The following is a 16901-nucleotide window of genomic DNA, read 5'->3' as shown; positions in this document are numbered from 1 at the left end:
AGTCACTTACTTTTCTTTAATAAAATATTATCAGGTTTCAAATCAGCATGGATAACATTTTGTTGTTGTAGAAAACCCAGAATTGTCAATAGTCTGATGGCTACCTTCCTAATGCTTGGTATTAACTGCAATAAAATGTGTAATCCTTTAATCATGCTCCCTTCAAATTATCTGCAGTTTCATTCTAACAAATGTTTAAATGTGCATGCTTCAATTTCAAATACAAGCTGCATATATATACTACAATGACATTTATTTATATCTTTTTTTTAACATGTGAAAGTTATATTTACCTATGACTTTGTTTGAAACAAGGTACAAATACATGTAACAAAATTTCTATGCCAATTAATCTTTAGTGAAGCTTTGTCTCATTGGCATTGGCAATCATACTACATCTTCTTAACTTTATATAAGGGCACAGCAGAAGCTGTGCATCCCCATAAAATTCAACATCAATCAAATATTTGTTTTTTTTGCCATAACGTTCTTGACCTTTAACCTGTAACCTTCACATCAAAAAAGGTTCATTGTAATCTAAATAGACACACTTGTACTAAGCTTTATGAAAATAGAATGCAACAGGCATAGCTTTAACAGTAACTGAGTTTTTTCCATGATGTAATCAGGTGACCTTGGACTTTGAACTTTGAACCTTGATACCAAATAGACTTCATCCTCTTGACATTGATATTCATTGCATAAAGTCTACTTCAAGGTCATGTTAAATCAATCAATCCTTTAATGTATATTTTCTTACTCAGAAAGTGTTATGAAAAGAAAAATACATGAAAACATTAAATAAAATAGGCAAAAATATCAAACTTGCATAAATAATAAATGCATATAAAATTATTCAATATGATAATATTATACATTTTGTGAACAGATGGATGTTTAGTACAATTTGTAAAAAGTAGAATACATTTTGAACCTACTGCACTAACCAGACTCATTAGTTCAAGATAATTACATAATAAAATAGTAATTTCCTTTAAGCTGTACAAATGACATTTAAGTACATCATAAGAACATTCAAATACATATAAATATAACGATATCAAAGAGACTTTTTACAGTATAGAAATAACAAATTACATAACAATATATACAGTATACAATGTTCCAGAGGGACAATTTGTGTAAAGATAGATACAGGAAGATGTGGTATGAGTGCCAATGAGAAAACTCTCCATCCAAATAACAATTTATAAAAGTAAACCATTTAAGGTCAATGTACGACCTTAAACACAGAGCCTTGGCTCTCACCAAACAACAAGCTATACAGGGCCCCAAAATTACTAGTATGAAACCATTCAAATGGGAAAACCAACGGTCTTATCTATATTAAAAAAAAACGAGAAACAAGAAAAACTTATAAATTACATAAACAAACATCAACTAATGTACATTAGATTCCTGACTTAGGACAGGTGCAAACATTTGCAGCAGGATTAAATGTTACATGTAAGCTACATTCTGGTAGGAATCTGAGGTTCAGTAGTTGTTGTTTGTTGATGTGGTTCATAAGCTTTTCCCGTTTTTTATATAGATTAGTCTGTTGATTTTCCTGTTTAAATGGTTTTACACTAGGCTTAAATTAAAATATTGATTGTTTGCCCTTTACCGACTGACCCTATAGATTCGTTGCACCTGAAAATCTTTTATTTGTATTTACCAGCAAGATTTTATTTTATTTTATTTTTTCGTTCCTACCAAAAATCTTATATTTGTATTTCCCGCTCAAAACTATTTTATCCGGAATTCTCGGGTTCTATCTTTAACGTATAAGGTCCAGTCCGTTTGGTATCACCTGAGCGTTTGACATGAACACTTGCATTTGAAGTTTCAAAGCATTTGTTTGAAATAGATGTTCAGCATGTGAACGCTTCCTGAAATCATGATCTGACATGCGCTACTCTGTACCTTTATACTTAAAGAGCAGGGTTCATTTACAAAAAAGTTTGTTTGATACAAAATTATCAAGGTGTGTACAAACTAATTTTTAAACGGACGTTGTATTCTATGTAGGGATGGCCTTTTGTGATCCGCTGATCAGGATGATTATGTTAATAATGCCGCTATATATATACACCTTATCGCTATTAGCCTACTCGGCCGGGTTGGCCCGCCGCTTGACGAGTTGACGCATACAACAATCACTTTTCCATTGTTGCGTCAGATATTTTGTTTAATGACATCAAAATTTTACGGGAACCTGGTAATGACGGTCAAATAGCGATAAGGTGTATTATTTATATCTGATATGAATCAAAAGTGACAAAACCCTGTAAAGTGGAGAATATCTGGCAGTAAAATCGCCAAGTTGTCCATACAGATAATTTATAAATGCGATGTAAAATATGTGACAATTGTCAGAGTTTTGAGTCTTGTAACATTTTTATTGATTAAAAGGCACGCACGATGTTTTTAACACTATAGGGACTTTTTCTATTAGTAATGTATGTCTGCCCGGACATATCTTATCAGTACAAAGTTATCTCTTACAGAAAATCTTAATGCAAGCATACAAGGTACATAGTACAGAATATAAATGCAAGTTCAAACTCTTCAAAGTTCCAGGCATATAAACGTTGAAGATATGCGGCACAGCTCTATCTTTTGATATTTGAAAACAAAATAATAGTGCATATGAATTAGCTTCACATTCTACGTGATATTTTTTTTTTTAAACTAATAGTCCCAGAAAACTTATTTACAAAAACAAAACGGACACAAATGACATTATGCAGAGTTTGTATCTATAAAATAAAATATTATACCTACCTGCCTACCCATGACAAATTATATACCGAGCCAAGTTATTTTTTTGGGGAAAAAAATAAAATATTTTACCTACCTACCTACCCTGTTTCAAAACATAGGGTCGGAAAAGGGCAAACAAACAATATTTTAATTTAGGCCCTAGCCATTTTTTTTACTTTTACAAATTGTAAGTTGGATGGAGAGTTGTTTCATTGGCACTCATACTGCATCTTCTTATATCTAAGTAATGACCTCTATAGCAACTACTAATAATCTCTACAGGGATAAGTTTCAGGATCCCTTATGACCCCTGTTCATAGTGCCATCTTGACCTCTGATCTATGATTTTGTATTATATACATGATAAGTTAATCTTAAGAAGGATCTTGTTGAAAATAAGTGAGAATTAGATTTTAGTTGTGAAATCTCTATAATGCCAACAATTTTTTATCTTAGTAATATCAGGAGACCTTGACCTTTCACCTATGCCTTGAATTAATATTTTTCAACTTTCCTGTGAGAGGAATTATTGTACAAACTTCTGTAAACATTGGCGGTAAAAGAAAACCTAAAGAAAATTGAGAATGGAAATGGTGAATGTGTCAAAAAGATAACAACCCGACCATAGAGCAGGCAACAGCCGAAGGCCACCAATGGGTCTTCAATGCAGTGAGAAACTCTCACTGTATAAATAAATAGCTGCTTCACATCAAGATCGAGGTCTTACTATCAAAAATAATTAAAATTGTGAACCATTGCTTACCAGTGATACCGCTGTTTTGAGATTTTGGAAACCAGGAAGTAAATCAGCAATAAATGAAAAAAAACATCACATGGCAAAGCAATCTCACTTGAACTGATAATCAAAATTTTAGAATGCTCGGATTAATAGTTCTTGACATAAATGCAAAGGAAATTTCATACACAGATTTGATGTTTAATATCAAGAAATGATAAGACTTTGATAAACAGACATTTCTTGAGTGATGATCCTGAAAAATATTCAACCAATCCAAGGATAAAACATGTTCTTATGATGCACGGTAACAGATTTCAGGTAGCACTTATTTTTAAGCCTGGAGAAAATGCGAAAACAGTTTTGAGGAATAGATCTTTCTTTTTGGTCAATTTGCTTGTACATTTCAATTTCGTTTTTCATGACAATTCATAAATCCTGCCATTTAAGAAAAAATCCTATTAATCATCTAAAATTCTATGACTCAACTGATCCCTTTTTTTTGCAACAACCCTTCTTTTTGAAAAATGAACCAAATGGAGTCTGTTTTCAAAATGAAGATAGAAAATACATTTTTTGTTCACATTATTGAATCATAATAGCTTGAATATGATATAATATATTTTTTTTTACCTTATCTCTAGAAATTTGATGAAATATCCGATTGATCGGTTCTGGATATAAAGCTTCAAATACCATGCAATAATGATCATCAAATGTGAAAATATTCTGCAAATAAAACAATAAAAAAACACAACCATGAAATAATTACATGGTTTTCCGAAATATGAATTAATTACATCATCACCATAATTAAAAGATTTTATCATAAAGTCATCAAGTATTTGCACTTTTATCTTCTAAATATGCATGTTTTTCAAATGTTTGATCTTATGGGGAAATATAGCAGCGGGGTAATTAGTCCCCTAAGGAGATGTATTACACTGCATGAAAGAGCTATATTTACAAAAATATCTTTGATGAAATTTAACAAAATAATTTTGTGACATAAGTAAAGAAAATTAAATTTATTATATTTTAATTTTGTTTCATAAAAGTGAAGTTAATTTACAATTTACATCAAAGTTGCTTTGATATTTTCAATTATAAAGTATTCATCATCCATTTTGCAGTTAAATTGTGCAAGCAATTTACTGTAAAAAATTATACAAAAGACTGTCAAAATAACAGCAAACTAGTCTAGATATTCTTACATTTACTAGAGACATGTTAAATAAATTAGAGATTTTAACTCCTGAAAAGCATAAGTGAAAAAAATTAATGTCAAACTTTACTTTCATTTTGTCAAGAGAGGCAATATCAAAATTTGTAAAGGATTGGTTGAATGGTTCCTAAGTTATAGAAGAATAACTTCATAAAGCAGCAATATTCAAATGAAGGACCCTAAGTCCTGATCTACATGAGTAAAACATATTAAAATCATACCAGTACCTTGTATGGTATCTGAGAAACAGACCTATCTTCTAAACTTTACAGTTGACAAATGAACCATGAAAACGAGGTCAAGGTCAGTTAAAATGTGCCAGACAGATGTGTCCATCTTAAAATAATTCCACACATCAAATATACATGATTTTGTGTATTACACATTTTCTCAAATAATAAAATTTTAAAAAGCCTATCTTTACATTTAGCAGATCCATTCGTCAAAAAAAATGAAGATTAAAGTAAAGCTTGTAACATTACACTTTAAACGTATGTAGTTTTTTCACTATGCAAAGTTAATTGTTCCTGATCTATTTAATCAACTTTAATTATTCTGAACTGTACTGAACCGTGTGATGTTAAATAATTCTAGGAAGTGATTTTTAGGATAAAAGGAAGATGTGCATGCTATAACCATCTGCATGTCTTTTGCCTGTTTAAAGCTTTTAAATAAAGAGCAAAAATTACCAATTAATGGTATGCTTAGCATCAATTTTTCATTTAATAGCCGACTATACGCTATACTTTAAAAGATTTTCTTTGGTATGCTAATAATCAATTTTTGTTTTTATTGCAAACTACAACACTATACTTAAAAAGATTTTCAGTTTACTGCCAAATATAACACTACGCTTTAAAAGATTTCTTTGGAATGCAAAGCATCAATTTTTCAGTTTACTGCCAAATATAACTTGCCACTTTATAAGTTTTAATTATAGAGTTATGCAACAACTCATTATAGAAAAGAAAAGGTATCTTCATGTAACACGTCAGCCAAATTTGACATGAGGAAGTTCGTTTGAAGACTAACTCACCATATATTTTTTTTTGTATAAATATAAAAATAAGATGGGGTATGATTCATTGCCAATGATTAACAAAGATCAAAACATAAAAACAACAATTATTATATACAGAAACAGAATCAAAGGCTCCTGACTTGGGACAGGCACATACAGTAAGTGGTGGGTTAAACATGCACATTTTCCAATTTATAACAATCAAAAAGATTGCGGCAAATTTTTAAGCATTGACATTTGTATCTTATTTGGACTTGGTGCTTGTAAATTAACTTAAAAGTTGATGTAATATATTATAAAAATATATCAATTCGCATAAAACCCTGACATGAATTATAAAATACCTTATATTTACTTTCCATAGACATAAAAAATAGACGGAAAAGTATATTCATTGCTTCGGAAATTGCAAAATTTAATTAGGACACAGAGTGACAAGAACCCAATCAAAAACTGGGACTTAACTCAGGTGTTCTAGACGTATTTTTTGAGATGTTTCTAAATTTTATTAGAGTCTACAAACTTACCAAAAGTCTGAGTGTATGTGATATATTATCAGGATCTACAGTTCTTAGTTGTTGTAAGCAGAGAGTTTCCTGAATGCCTAGCTGTGAAAACGATGTGTGGAGAACTTTTATTACTACTATTGTATCTTCTCTAAACATATCCTGCAAAAGAAATCAATATTGATAGTAATAAGTTTAATTGAAGAATAAAAGTTTTGTGTACTGTAAAATCAGCAATGAGTATTTAGGATATTTCTTATGCTCATTTATTTTATGTAAAGTCTGGTTGTGTGAGGACAAGACACCCTTTTAATTTTAGATAGTTTTCAGCTGTAATGATCCAGAGTTATGGGACTTTTAATATTCATAAGCTTGACAACTTGAACCAAATCTCATCACTCAAGTTTACTATTCTGATTTTTCTAAATTTTTAAACTGTTTAATTTATGATGACAAGCTCCCTTTTGATATTAATCATGTGAACAATCATTTTGTTACACAAGGCATCGGCATACAAGGTATGAAGCATTCATTCCAGTCTTCTGCCTTCTGCAATATAATGCTTTTTACAAATAGTTTGACCTCACCGCTGCTGCTAGACAGTCTCACATACTGGGACTTTCATCAAAGGTGAGACAAAAATCAAAAGAGCTTCCATTCATCAATCCTCACAATAATTTAAAGTTTAGAGTTTAAAGTTTAGTAATTTATGAATTCTGGAGCCAGGACACAATTTATGAAAAATTGCCTCAAATCCTTGGGTCAAGTCCTGAAATTCTGAATTGACAAATACAAAAAATAAAAAATTGATTTGGACCTTTCTGCGGTCAATTCTTATGTTGTATTGTCATATGAGAATTGGTTGAAGTTTTTGAGTAATTGTACCAAGTAATGACAGACTGAAGGACAGATGCACATTGATATACCAACAAGAGGCTCTCAAGAGCCTGAATCGCTCACCTGAATTTTTTGGTTTAATCTCTCATCAATGATTATTTTGGCTTTTCAATTAATTTAAATGTTTTTTGAATCGTCCTATTTTCTTCAAAAGCCAAAAAAAATCATTTTCTCCTATGTTCTATTTTAGCCATAGGAGCTATGTTTCTTGACATACAAGGAAATGAAATATAAAATTTACACTAGATACTCTGAAACTCTGAAACTCATTTAGCCTAAGTTTGGCTGAAATTGATACAGCAGTTTCAAAGGAGAAGATTTTTTAAAGTAAGTCTTTAAAGGGCAATAACTCCGTAAGAGGTCAATTGACAATTTTGGTCAAATTGACTTGTTTGTAGATCTTACTTTGCTTAACATTTTTGCCATTAACAGTTTATCTGTATCTATAATAATATTCAAGATAATGACAAAAAACTGCAAAATTTCCTTAAAATTACCAATTAAGTGGCAGCAACCCAACAATGGGTTATTTGATTCATCTGAAAATTTCAGGGCTGATAGATATTGACCTAATGAACATTTTTACCTCATGTCAGATTTGCTCTAAATGCTTTCGTTTTTGAGATATAAGCCAAAAACTGCATTTGACCCCTATGTTCTATTTTAAGTAACAGCAGCCATGTTTTTTGACGGATCAAAAATCGAAGCACACACTTTGAGCAGGATAATCTAAGGAACAATCATGCTAAGTTTCATCCAAATCCATTCAGTAGTTTCAGAGGAGAAGATTTTTTAAAGTTAGCAAATATGATGAACAAATTGTGAAAAATTGTCATTAAAGGACAATAACCCCTTAAGGGGTCAATTGACAATTTTGGTCATATTAACTTATTTGTAAATCTTACTTTGCTGAACATTATTGCTGTTTACTGTTTATCTCTATCTTTAATAATATTCAAGATAATGACCAAAAACTGCAAAATTTCCTTAAAATTACCAATTAAGTGGCAGCAACCCAACAATGGTTTCTTTGATTCATCTGAAAATTTCAGAGCTGAAAGATCTTGACCTAATGAACATTTTTACCTCGGCGGCCATGTTTTTTGACTGATCAAAAATTGAAGCACACACTTTGTGCAGGATACTCTAAGGAACAATCATGCTAAGTTTCATTCAAATCCATTCAGTAGTTTCAGAGGAGAAGATGTTTGAAAAATTGTTAACAACGACAGACGACGACGATGACGTCGACGACGACGACGACGATGACGTCGACGACGACGACGGACGCCAAGTGATGAGAAAAGCTCACATGGCCTTTTAGGCCAGGTGAGCTAATAATACATCTGTCATTGACAGAGGTATAAAACCAAAATAGTAGGAGCACAATTAATTCTTATATAAGATTCAGGAAAAGTTTCAAATCCAAAATGGGTACAGTACATCCCAGATAAGCAATGGTTAATTCCATGATTTGCTTAAACCCACAAAATAATTTAGGTCAAAGAGCAGAATAAAATAAGCACAATCCCATTTGATATTGTATGGTGACGATTTTCAAAAAGTTTCATCATATTCTGATACAGCGTTTAGCTGGAAAAGTGGTTACTGAATGGGATGCAAGAACAAAAGAATGGATAGAGAGAGACAAACCAATGGATGGATGAACAAACCACCAGAAACCCCAATCACTATAAAATATTCAGACCATTTATGAGTGGTAATTTTTAATTTCTTGGTCAAGCATTTCACCATGCTTCCTAAATTAGTTCAAATGTTCATGCCTGTAGATCAGAAACCTCATATCTTGTACTCCACTCAACCATAAATACTACCTAACCTTGGTCATTGAAGCATTAAGTGTACCAATAAGGTCAATGTAACATACTTTTGGTTAAAAGCTGTCAATCTCCCTAAAATACATTATCATAACAAGTTGTGTGACGATATAATGGAAATAATATGGTAATGTCTTGTTTATCCTATCAGAATTCGTTTGAGCTGGAAAAAAATAACATTCTTTTCCATTATGAAAAAATTCTTCCATCTCATTGACAAGCTTTTATAATACACTAATCTCTTATCATAATAAAAATAATTATACAGTCATAATGCACTTCATTTGGTTAGGCTTTATGAAATATTTGATCTAATTCTCAAATCATCCGTTTCTTGACTCTTTCTTTCAATTTCAGAAACATAAATTTATTAATATAGGATTATTGTAATGATTTTATAGTTCTGGTCCTGACTGGAATTAAATGTACATGATTTGCATGTAAACAGAAGAAATATATGTACTGATAGCTCTATGATAATATCTATATGAATCAATCTTTAAAATTTTATTTCAATATAAAAAAAAAAGTGTTTCTGTTACAAATCACAATGTATTGTTTTGTGTATACATGTCAGGGTGAACATTGTTCTTATTCTTATCCTTATTTTCGTAAAGAGATTTTAAATAAAAATAGTTGGTTTTTTTAAAACTGCCCCCGCATTTTATAAATATTTTTTGAGAAGCAGGAAACAGAATCTGAAAGCTTAATATCTTATGTGGCCTGATTTAATTTTTTATTGAGGACACTGACTTTGTTTTGTTACATTACTAAGCTCTACTCAAAATAAACTAAATAAATAATAATACACAAGTAATTTGTGGTTGAATGCCTACACACAGAGAAAATTACCAATACTTATCCTTTAATGTGATCACAAGGTTGTTAAACTTTGATAAGAAACGCTGTGGCTCCTGGTCATGATCTTTAATCCGTATTATAGTAAAGGATTAAGTATATTTTGAATCATAAAGTAACATAACCTAATTAGGCTATTATTATTATATCTTAAGCTTTTTTATAATAATTCTTTTTAAGAATGGACTGCAGCTTTAAAACAAGACATTCACCTTACTGGCTTAATGATTGCGAAAGAGTCAAAACTATAAACAGAACCTTTGAAACGGAACGTGCCGAAAGGCATTTTATTGTACAAGCCAAGGTCTTAATATTTGTACGATCTCCTCGATTTCTGTCATAAAATTGTGCTAAAATTTCAAAAGTTCAGTCAAAGTATAGTCTTGAGATAAGACTTGGACAGATAAAATTTAACAACATACCTATCCTTAATTATTTACGCAGGAAAACTTTTGAAATTTTTCCATCATAAAATTAGGTTTTTTTTTAAAATTATATGAGTCTTCTAAAAACTTACATTGCATGAATAAAATTAATAGATTTATGACAGTCTGCTTAACTTCCAGTGGCAAATATTTCAGGCATATCTAGAACAAAAAACAAATAAAACTGTAATTTGAATAAGGTAGATTATGCAAAGAGGATCAATGGATAATTATAAAGGGTCAGAAAACAGGAATTGTTATGTAGATGCAGGATTTTTGTGTTGCAATAGTCACCTTCAGAACTCTAAGCTTGTAACTGTTAATCTATTCATTTTTATGGGTACCAATAATTGTGAATTAATGAAAAATAGTTTTCTGGATGGAAACATTCAGATGCTATTTCTTCAATCTTGATCATGAAAAAGCTTCTGTTCAAAATTTAATTGGTATAATTTCATGGAGATTTGATGAAGTTGTTGCTACCTTTACAAAAACTTTTGGCTTCAGTGTACATAAATGAACACAAGATAAAACTGAAATGTAGGATTGCTATGAAACAACAAAAAAAGATTGAACGTTCCTATTTTTCATAATTCAAGAGTTATTTCCCTTTCCTTCAACTTAATATTTTGTTTATACTTAAAATGCATAATTGGGAATCTTCACCTCTTTGTGAATAGAAGACCATTGAATAATTTTTTGATCAAAATATATACGAGGATAATTATAAATATACATTCTACCACTGTATGGAGTGTGATAAGATATTCATTTACTCTAGACAGGTCAATATTCAAAAGTTAAAAGTGGATATATATCCTATAGCAGAAGATTTGATGGTGGAATCTGTTTCTCTAAAAAATTTCAAATAATTTGCAAAAAGATGTGTTCTTTCTATGTCTTCAGGCATGGTAGCCCTTTTTTTATTTAAAAGAAAGCAAGGAATTTGATGTCATAATCAAATTTTTAATTACAAAGAACTGAGATCAAACAAACTACACTTTGATTCAGTGATCGGGAAGGACGTGCGCCCTGCGCCTATAGCGCATATTCACCAGGAATGGCGCATAGAGTGGCAAATGTAAGGGCCCACGTGGCGCACGATATTTTTCACATTGTTTCGAAACGTTTAGATATCGTCAAATAGATTTCCGATCTTGTTCCGTGCCGCCATGTGTGTGTACACAACTGCATAATGTTCCTCCAATCATAGGAGCACCTATATATTTTTAGGACGTCTCAAGTGTTTTCCTATGGTAATAGAACCATGCGGTTTAACGTCTCGGGTGTTTTCCTATGGTAATAATAGAACCATGCGTTTTAACTGATAACCCAAAAAACGTAATTAACCATCATTCATGATATAATTTTTTATAAACAACTTTACATTTGTGAAATTTGGCTATTTCAGACGAGATGTTACTCTAATTATAATCTTTTAATTTAGTTTAGCTTGCTATTATTTCGATTGAAAACCCCTGAAGCCTTTTTATGAATATAGTTTTTGTCTCCATAAAAAGCGCTTAACTGCATGTCCTTGTCATTTTTTGGTCTTTGGCTCGTTTTGACATTTTGTAAACATGACTTCAGCGAATTATTGTTTTGTTCTATCAATTAATGGTACTCTCTACTGTTATTCTTGTCATCGTGATGAAGTAATAATAATAATACAAGAAGTGCAGAGGACGTTCCTTGAATGTCCTCTAATACGAAACGTCTGGAATGAGTATGGTATCGACAAAGACCCAAATTTAATGTTAAAAAAAAAACATAAACATGAACAAACCAAGTCAACAGTAACAGTTTAAACATTGTAAATAAAGGTTATCTTAAATATTGTCCGTTTTGGAATAAGTTATTGTATATTCATTGAAATTACAGAATCACAGGAACAATATCCATGATATTATTTAAAATCATAAAGGTAAGTACCAACACCTCTTTTCCAAAACATGAAAAAATACTGATACTTTTTATTTTTTTACAGAAGTCAATTCAAATGGCCCACTCATTTGACAACATGGCCCATTATTTTTCAAAATGGCCCATTGAATTTATTTTTGAGGGGCCCTGGGCCCATAGTGAAAAAAACCTTCCAGATCACTGTTGATTCAATAAAAATAATCAACAGTTCAGGAAAAAGAGAAAATCATGTAAAAATTTCATAATAGAACTTACAAAATTTTCTGAATTTGAAAAAAAATAATTTGAAGGAATATTAAAATTTTACTTTACAATCGAAATGACATTGCATCTTAAAATGGGAGACAACTCTCGGCAAAACCTAGTGTCAGATCATATGTAATTTTAGTCATAGAAGCATGAAAAACAGGTCACACTGACCTACTTCTGACATGACACCCAACTACAAAACTAGATGATCTATTTTAAGCAGATATATTGTTTGTTGACATGCATGTGCACAAACATGACAAAGAATTAATTACAAAAATATATATTTCAACCTCACCGCAGAAAACTTGGCATGAATGTCAAAAAAGTTTTATTTTATTATTTTTCATCTCAAGATGATGAATGATTATGGGGTTCATTCGGTACAATTTTATGTAAAAGTTGTCATCATAAACCGCACATGAGTTTTATCATAATAATCACTCTTAGAATGGAAAGATTTAAAATGTTTAAAAAAAAATTAAAATAAATTATTATAAAATAAGTATTAATTTATCAAATCATTTTAATAATTAATCATAGAATGGAGAGATTTCATATGTTCCTTAATAAAGATTTTTAAAGAATCTTCAAATTTTAAATTATTATAAAATTAATATTATTTTTAATATTATGAAATATAAAATAGTAAAGATTTTTATTTCAAAGTATTCTAAGTATCAAAATACAGTTAATAAAATTAGATATAGGCATTCAAATCTTAGGTTTCATGACAAATGGTTCCAGAATATTATTCCAAAATTATGCAATTATTTAATCAAATTTAGGTCATGATAACATCTTTCATGTCAAACTTTGTAAACTATTAAAAATGCAGTGTCAGCATTGGAATTTTATAGTTTCATAACTTTTGGTAAGTGATATAAGACAAGAATTAACAAAAAATTCTGGAAGCCATACATAAATTGACTATTCCAAGTTTAGGCCAGTCAGTCAGAACTATGTTTTTTTAAACATTAAAAAAATTAGAATATAATAAAGGATTATTCTTTGCACCCTTTCCTATTTATCACTTCCAAGAATGATCTAAATTAACTACTGTAAATTCAGAAATTATTGCTTGCATTTATTAAAGCAATTTTGTCATTTCAGACTAAAATGCGATTTTTATTTTTGCAATATTGAGAAAAATCCTGTTAAATACATATAAAAAAAATCAAAATGCAATTATAACCATGTTGCATTTTTCAAAATAATAAACACATAACAGCAATTTCTAAATTGACAGTAATTAATTTAGAAGAAAAGTTGTAAATAGACTTTTCCTTTAGCTTCAACAGGGTTCTATAATGAACATGGCACCAAAATTAGCCTACATGTATATATATATATATGCATGCTGACCATTCATGGGGAAAATTTGGTTGATTATAAAGGGAATCACTGAAGCATGACTGAACCCCCCTTTTAGGTCAGTGTCAGCAGGCCCGCCCTTATGAAAAGTTCTGGATTTGCCACTGAACTGGTCATGTAATTGCAAACATGGGTATTTTTTTGGGCACATATTTTCAGATGATTTTTGGTTTAAGATACAAAGCTGGGTCCTAACTGTGGGTACAGACGCTTCTTAGGAAGTATCAGTGTGTACAGTCCCTGATTTGCCAAATCCATTTCACAATTATTTTTTAAAGTAACAATTAGAAGTGATGAAAAGCTTAAAAAAGTTTAGAAAGAAATAATGTTCAATACAAAATCGTTTACCAAAAATAGTTTTTGCTTTAAGATTTTTTTTTTCAATAAGATGTTTACACCACAAAGCTTTCAAGCAAAATTTTGCATTACACACTACCAGAAATAGTAAGCAAGCTTACCCCCACCCAGGTCTACTCATACCCATGAATCATATTTTAACAAAATTGGTCATGACCTCTTCGATAAAGATAAACTTTACATCATGTCCTAAATCTGTATCATCTTTTTTACATTAAACACACATAAAAAAGTCTGTGGTTAATTTTCAAAATTTGTCACTAATTAACCACAAAAACTACTCAGGTGTGACACCATGCACAGTAGGAACATAAATGTCAACGCAATATTCATCTTTAACACATCGTAATAATATAAATGTGCATCATAGGACATTAGACTATCACCTTTGGCAATGTCACAGATCAGATAAATACATTTAAACATTTAAAAATAACAGTTTAAGCTTTAAATTTAATAAGTACAACAACTCATAATGTTACCCCTGGGGCTACTGTCACCGTGACATGGAAGGTTAATCTAGTCTATTTAAATAAGATTTAATCTCATCCTTTTTTTAACAATCTTAATGAAAACGGCCATTCTATTTAGGTTTTCTTTGTTGCATTGAAATGTATTCTTTCTTCAAATGTACCTATTTTTAAATACATTGCAACATCTCTGTCACAGAGTGTGATGTCTATGTCATTGTGCACCTGGATAAAGAGTATATAAAAGTAAATAAGTGCAATCAATATTAAATGAAACAATGCCATGTAAATACAAGACAAGATCTAATTACAAGCAAGTAAAAATATAATTAAATAGATGAACATGACTTTAATCGGTAATTTTGCGGTCTAAAACAATGAGATTAGTCTTAAATTCCAAAAAAACTTCTGTAACCAATAAAAATGTAGTATATCAAAATGAGGCAGCAACCCAACAACATTAGGACAAATCAACAGAGGATCAATTTAAGGTTATAACTTTAAATGTCTTTGCAAATAGAACGGACAAGTTGACCATAATTATAATTATTCATCTTAAGTTTCATTTTATATATTGATTGATTGGTCTTTAATGCCACTTCCAGCTCTATTGGATATTTCTTAGTGGTCAATAATTAATTAGTATAAGTGGAGGAAGCTGAAGTGCCTGGAAAGAACCCGGAAAGATAATTGACAATCCTGTAACATCAAATTTTTGTGTCCTGTTATTAGATCTTATCATTTTGACATTGTCAGAAAAAAAACAGGACATTGAATGGATACAGTTATCTCCCCTTATGAAAGATTAAATGACAAAAGTTGAAATAAAGATAAATGTTTTATGTTTTTTGTGCCTTAGGAAGGTTGTCTTAGTGATGTATACTCAACAGATTTTAAATACATGTTCCAACACTAAATATTTGTGTGCGGTGTAAAAAAAAATATATAAGGTAGTGAAATGGCCAAAACAAATTTATGTAAAACTTTCGTAATAATGTGTATTGATAAACTCTCTCAAAATAAAAGATACCAAATTTATCAACAATAGAAGTATTATCATTTATTTATATTTCTTTAGATTCTTAGTACATTTAAACTGGTTCCCACCCTCTGCATAAGCTTTCCTGAAAAGCACATGACTATCATGTGTAATTTCCTGTCAAATCTAGTTTGATTATTACACTTGAAGTTTCTAGTTTAATCATTCTATACAGATTTTACTACTTTATTCCATTTATTTATCCATTTTTATTTATTGTTCATTTAAAAGCATTTTTTAGCATTACATTATAGGCCATTTGCTATTGGTACAAATGGAAGTTTTTAACGACAATGACTGGATATACATCCCTGGCAGTCAGCCATTGTTATTGGTACAAATGGAAGTTTTTAACGACCTTGACTGGATATACATCCCTCACATGGTCGGCCATTTCTATTGGTCATTGAACTGCACTCATAACATTGAAAAAATAATCTCATATCAATACACAAGCATTTAGGAAGATAACAAAAATATGTGTAAACAGGACACCATGACCCACTTGCACAATCACATGTGCATGTTTAGTGAATGACTTGATCTGGGTCAAAATCCTAATTTGATATATAAAAAAAAAGGTTATATCATATAGAACATGTGCACCAAGTTTCAAGTTGATATGACCACAACTTCATAATAAACTTCCTTAACAAAAAGTTTTAACTTGATAAAGGATGCAAGAATGGGGTGTAACACCCATTAGTTTATTGATTGACCATCTTTAGTCTCAGATAAACATCCAGTGCAAAAATGTCATGCATATTCTGGTAGCAAATGAAAAGTGAGTGAACCCAGCTAGCTTAATGGTCAGTTATTTCGTCTTTCAACTTTTATTATTTTTTAGGTTTGTGATTGTTCTATAAAAACTAATAGGAGTCCAATTGGAAGGCACTTATAATCAAGTATGAAAGGGTGTCAATTAACTTTTTTTGTACAGTAAAAATAAAATGTAAATAAAAGCTCTAAAATTGCATGTGGTTATCTCATTTTCTTGGTATCATATTCTATGCCTAGATGAATCGGCCTCAATTTCATTTGTTTGAATATTCTAAATTATCTCCCCTGTTTTGGACAGGTTTGGATGATTCTTACCTCTGCCTTTAACAACACACCTGACTGGCCTTTCTCACTTATTAGATCTATTATCCTATATCTAGAGGCCATAACACAGGATCCACTAATGTAAAAGTGACCTTCATCGTTTGTAAATTGAC

General features: G+C 30.6%; 1 protein-coding gene across 1 annotated transcript in view; it reads right to left on the bottom strand.

Annotated features, from left to right (window-relative positions):
• Positions 1–16901, bottom strand: part of LOC134710554 (extracellular signal-regulated kinase 7-like) — a 36145-nt gene extending 19244 nt beyond the window's left edge. The window contains exons 1-4 of the mRNA XM_063570925.1: positions 16780–16901; positions 6276–6416; positions 4136–4231; positions 11–125 (exon numbers count right to left, since the gene is read on the bottom strand). Of these exons, the coding sequence (XP_063426995.1) occupies positions 11–125; positions 4136–4231; positions 6276–6416; positions 16780–16851 (424 nt within the window). The 5' untranslated portion in view covers positions 16852–16901. The remainder of the gene's footprint in view (positions 1–10; positions 126–4135; positions 4232–6275; positions 6417–16779) is intronic.

Source organism: Mytilus trossulus, chromosome 3 (assembly GCF_036588685.1).
Source record: "Mytilus trossulus isolate FHL-02 chromosome 3, PNRI_Mtr1.1.1.hap1, whole genome shotgun sequence".
NCBI lineage: Eukaryota > Metazoa > Mollusca > Bivalvia > Mytilida > Mytilidae > Mytilus > Mytilus trossulus.
Note: the sequence above shows the minus strand (reverse complement) of the source record. Positions and strands in the feature narration are given on the sequence as shown.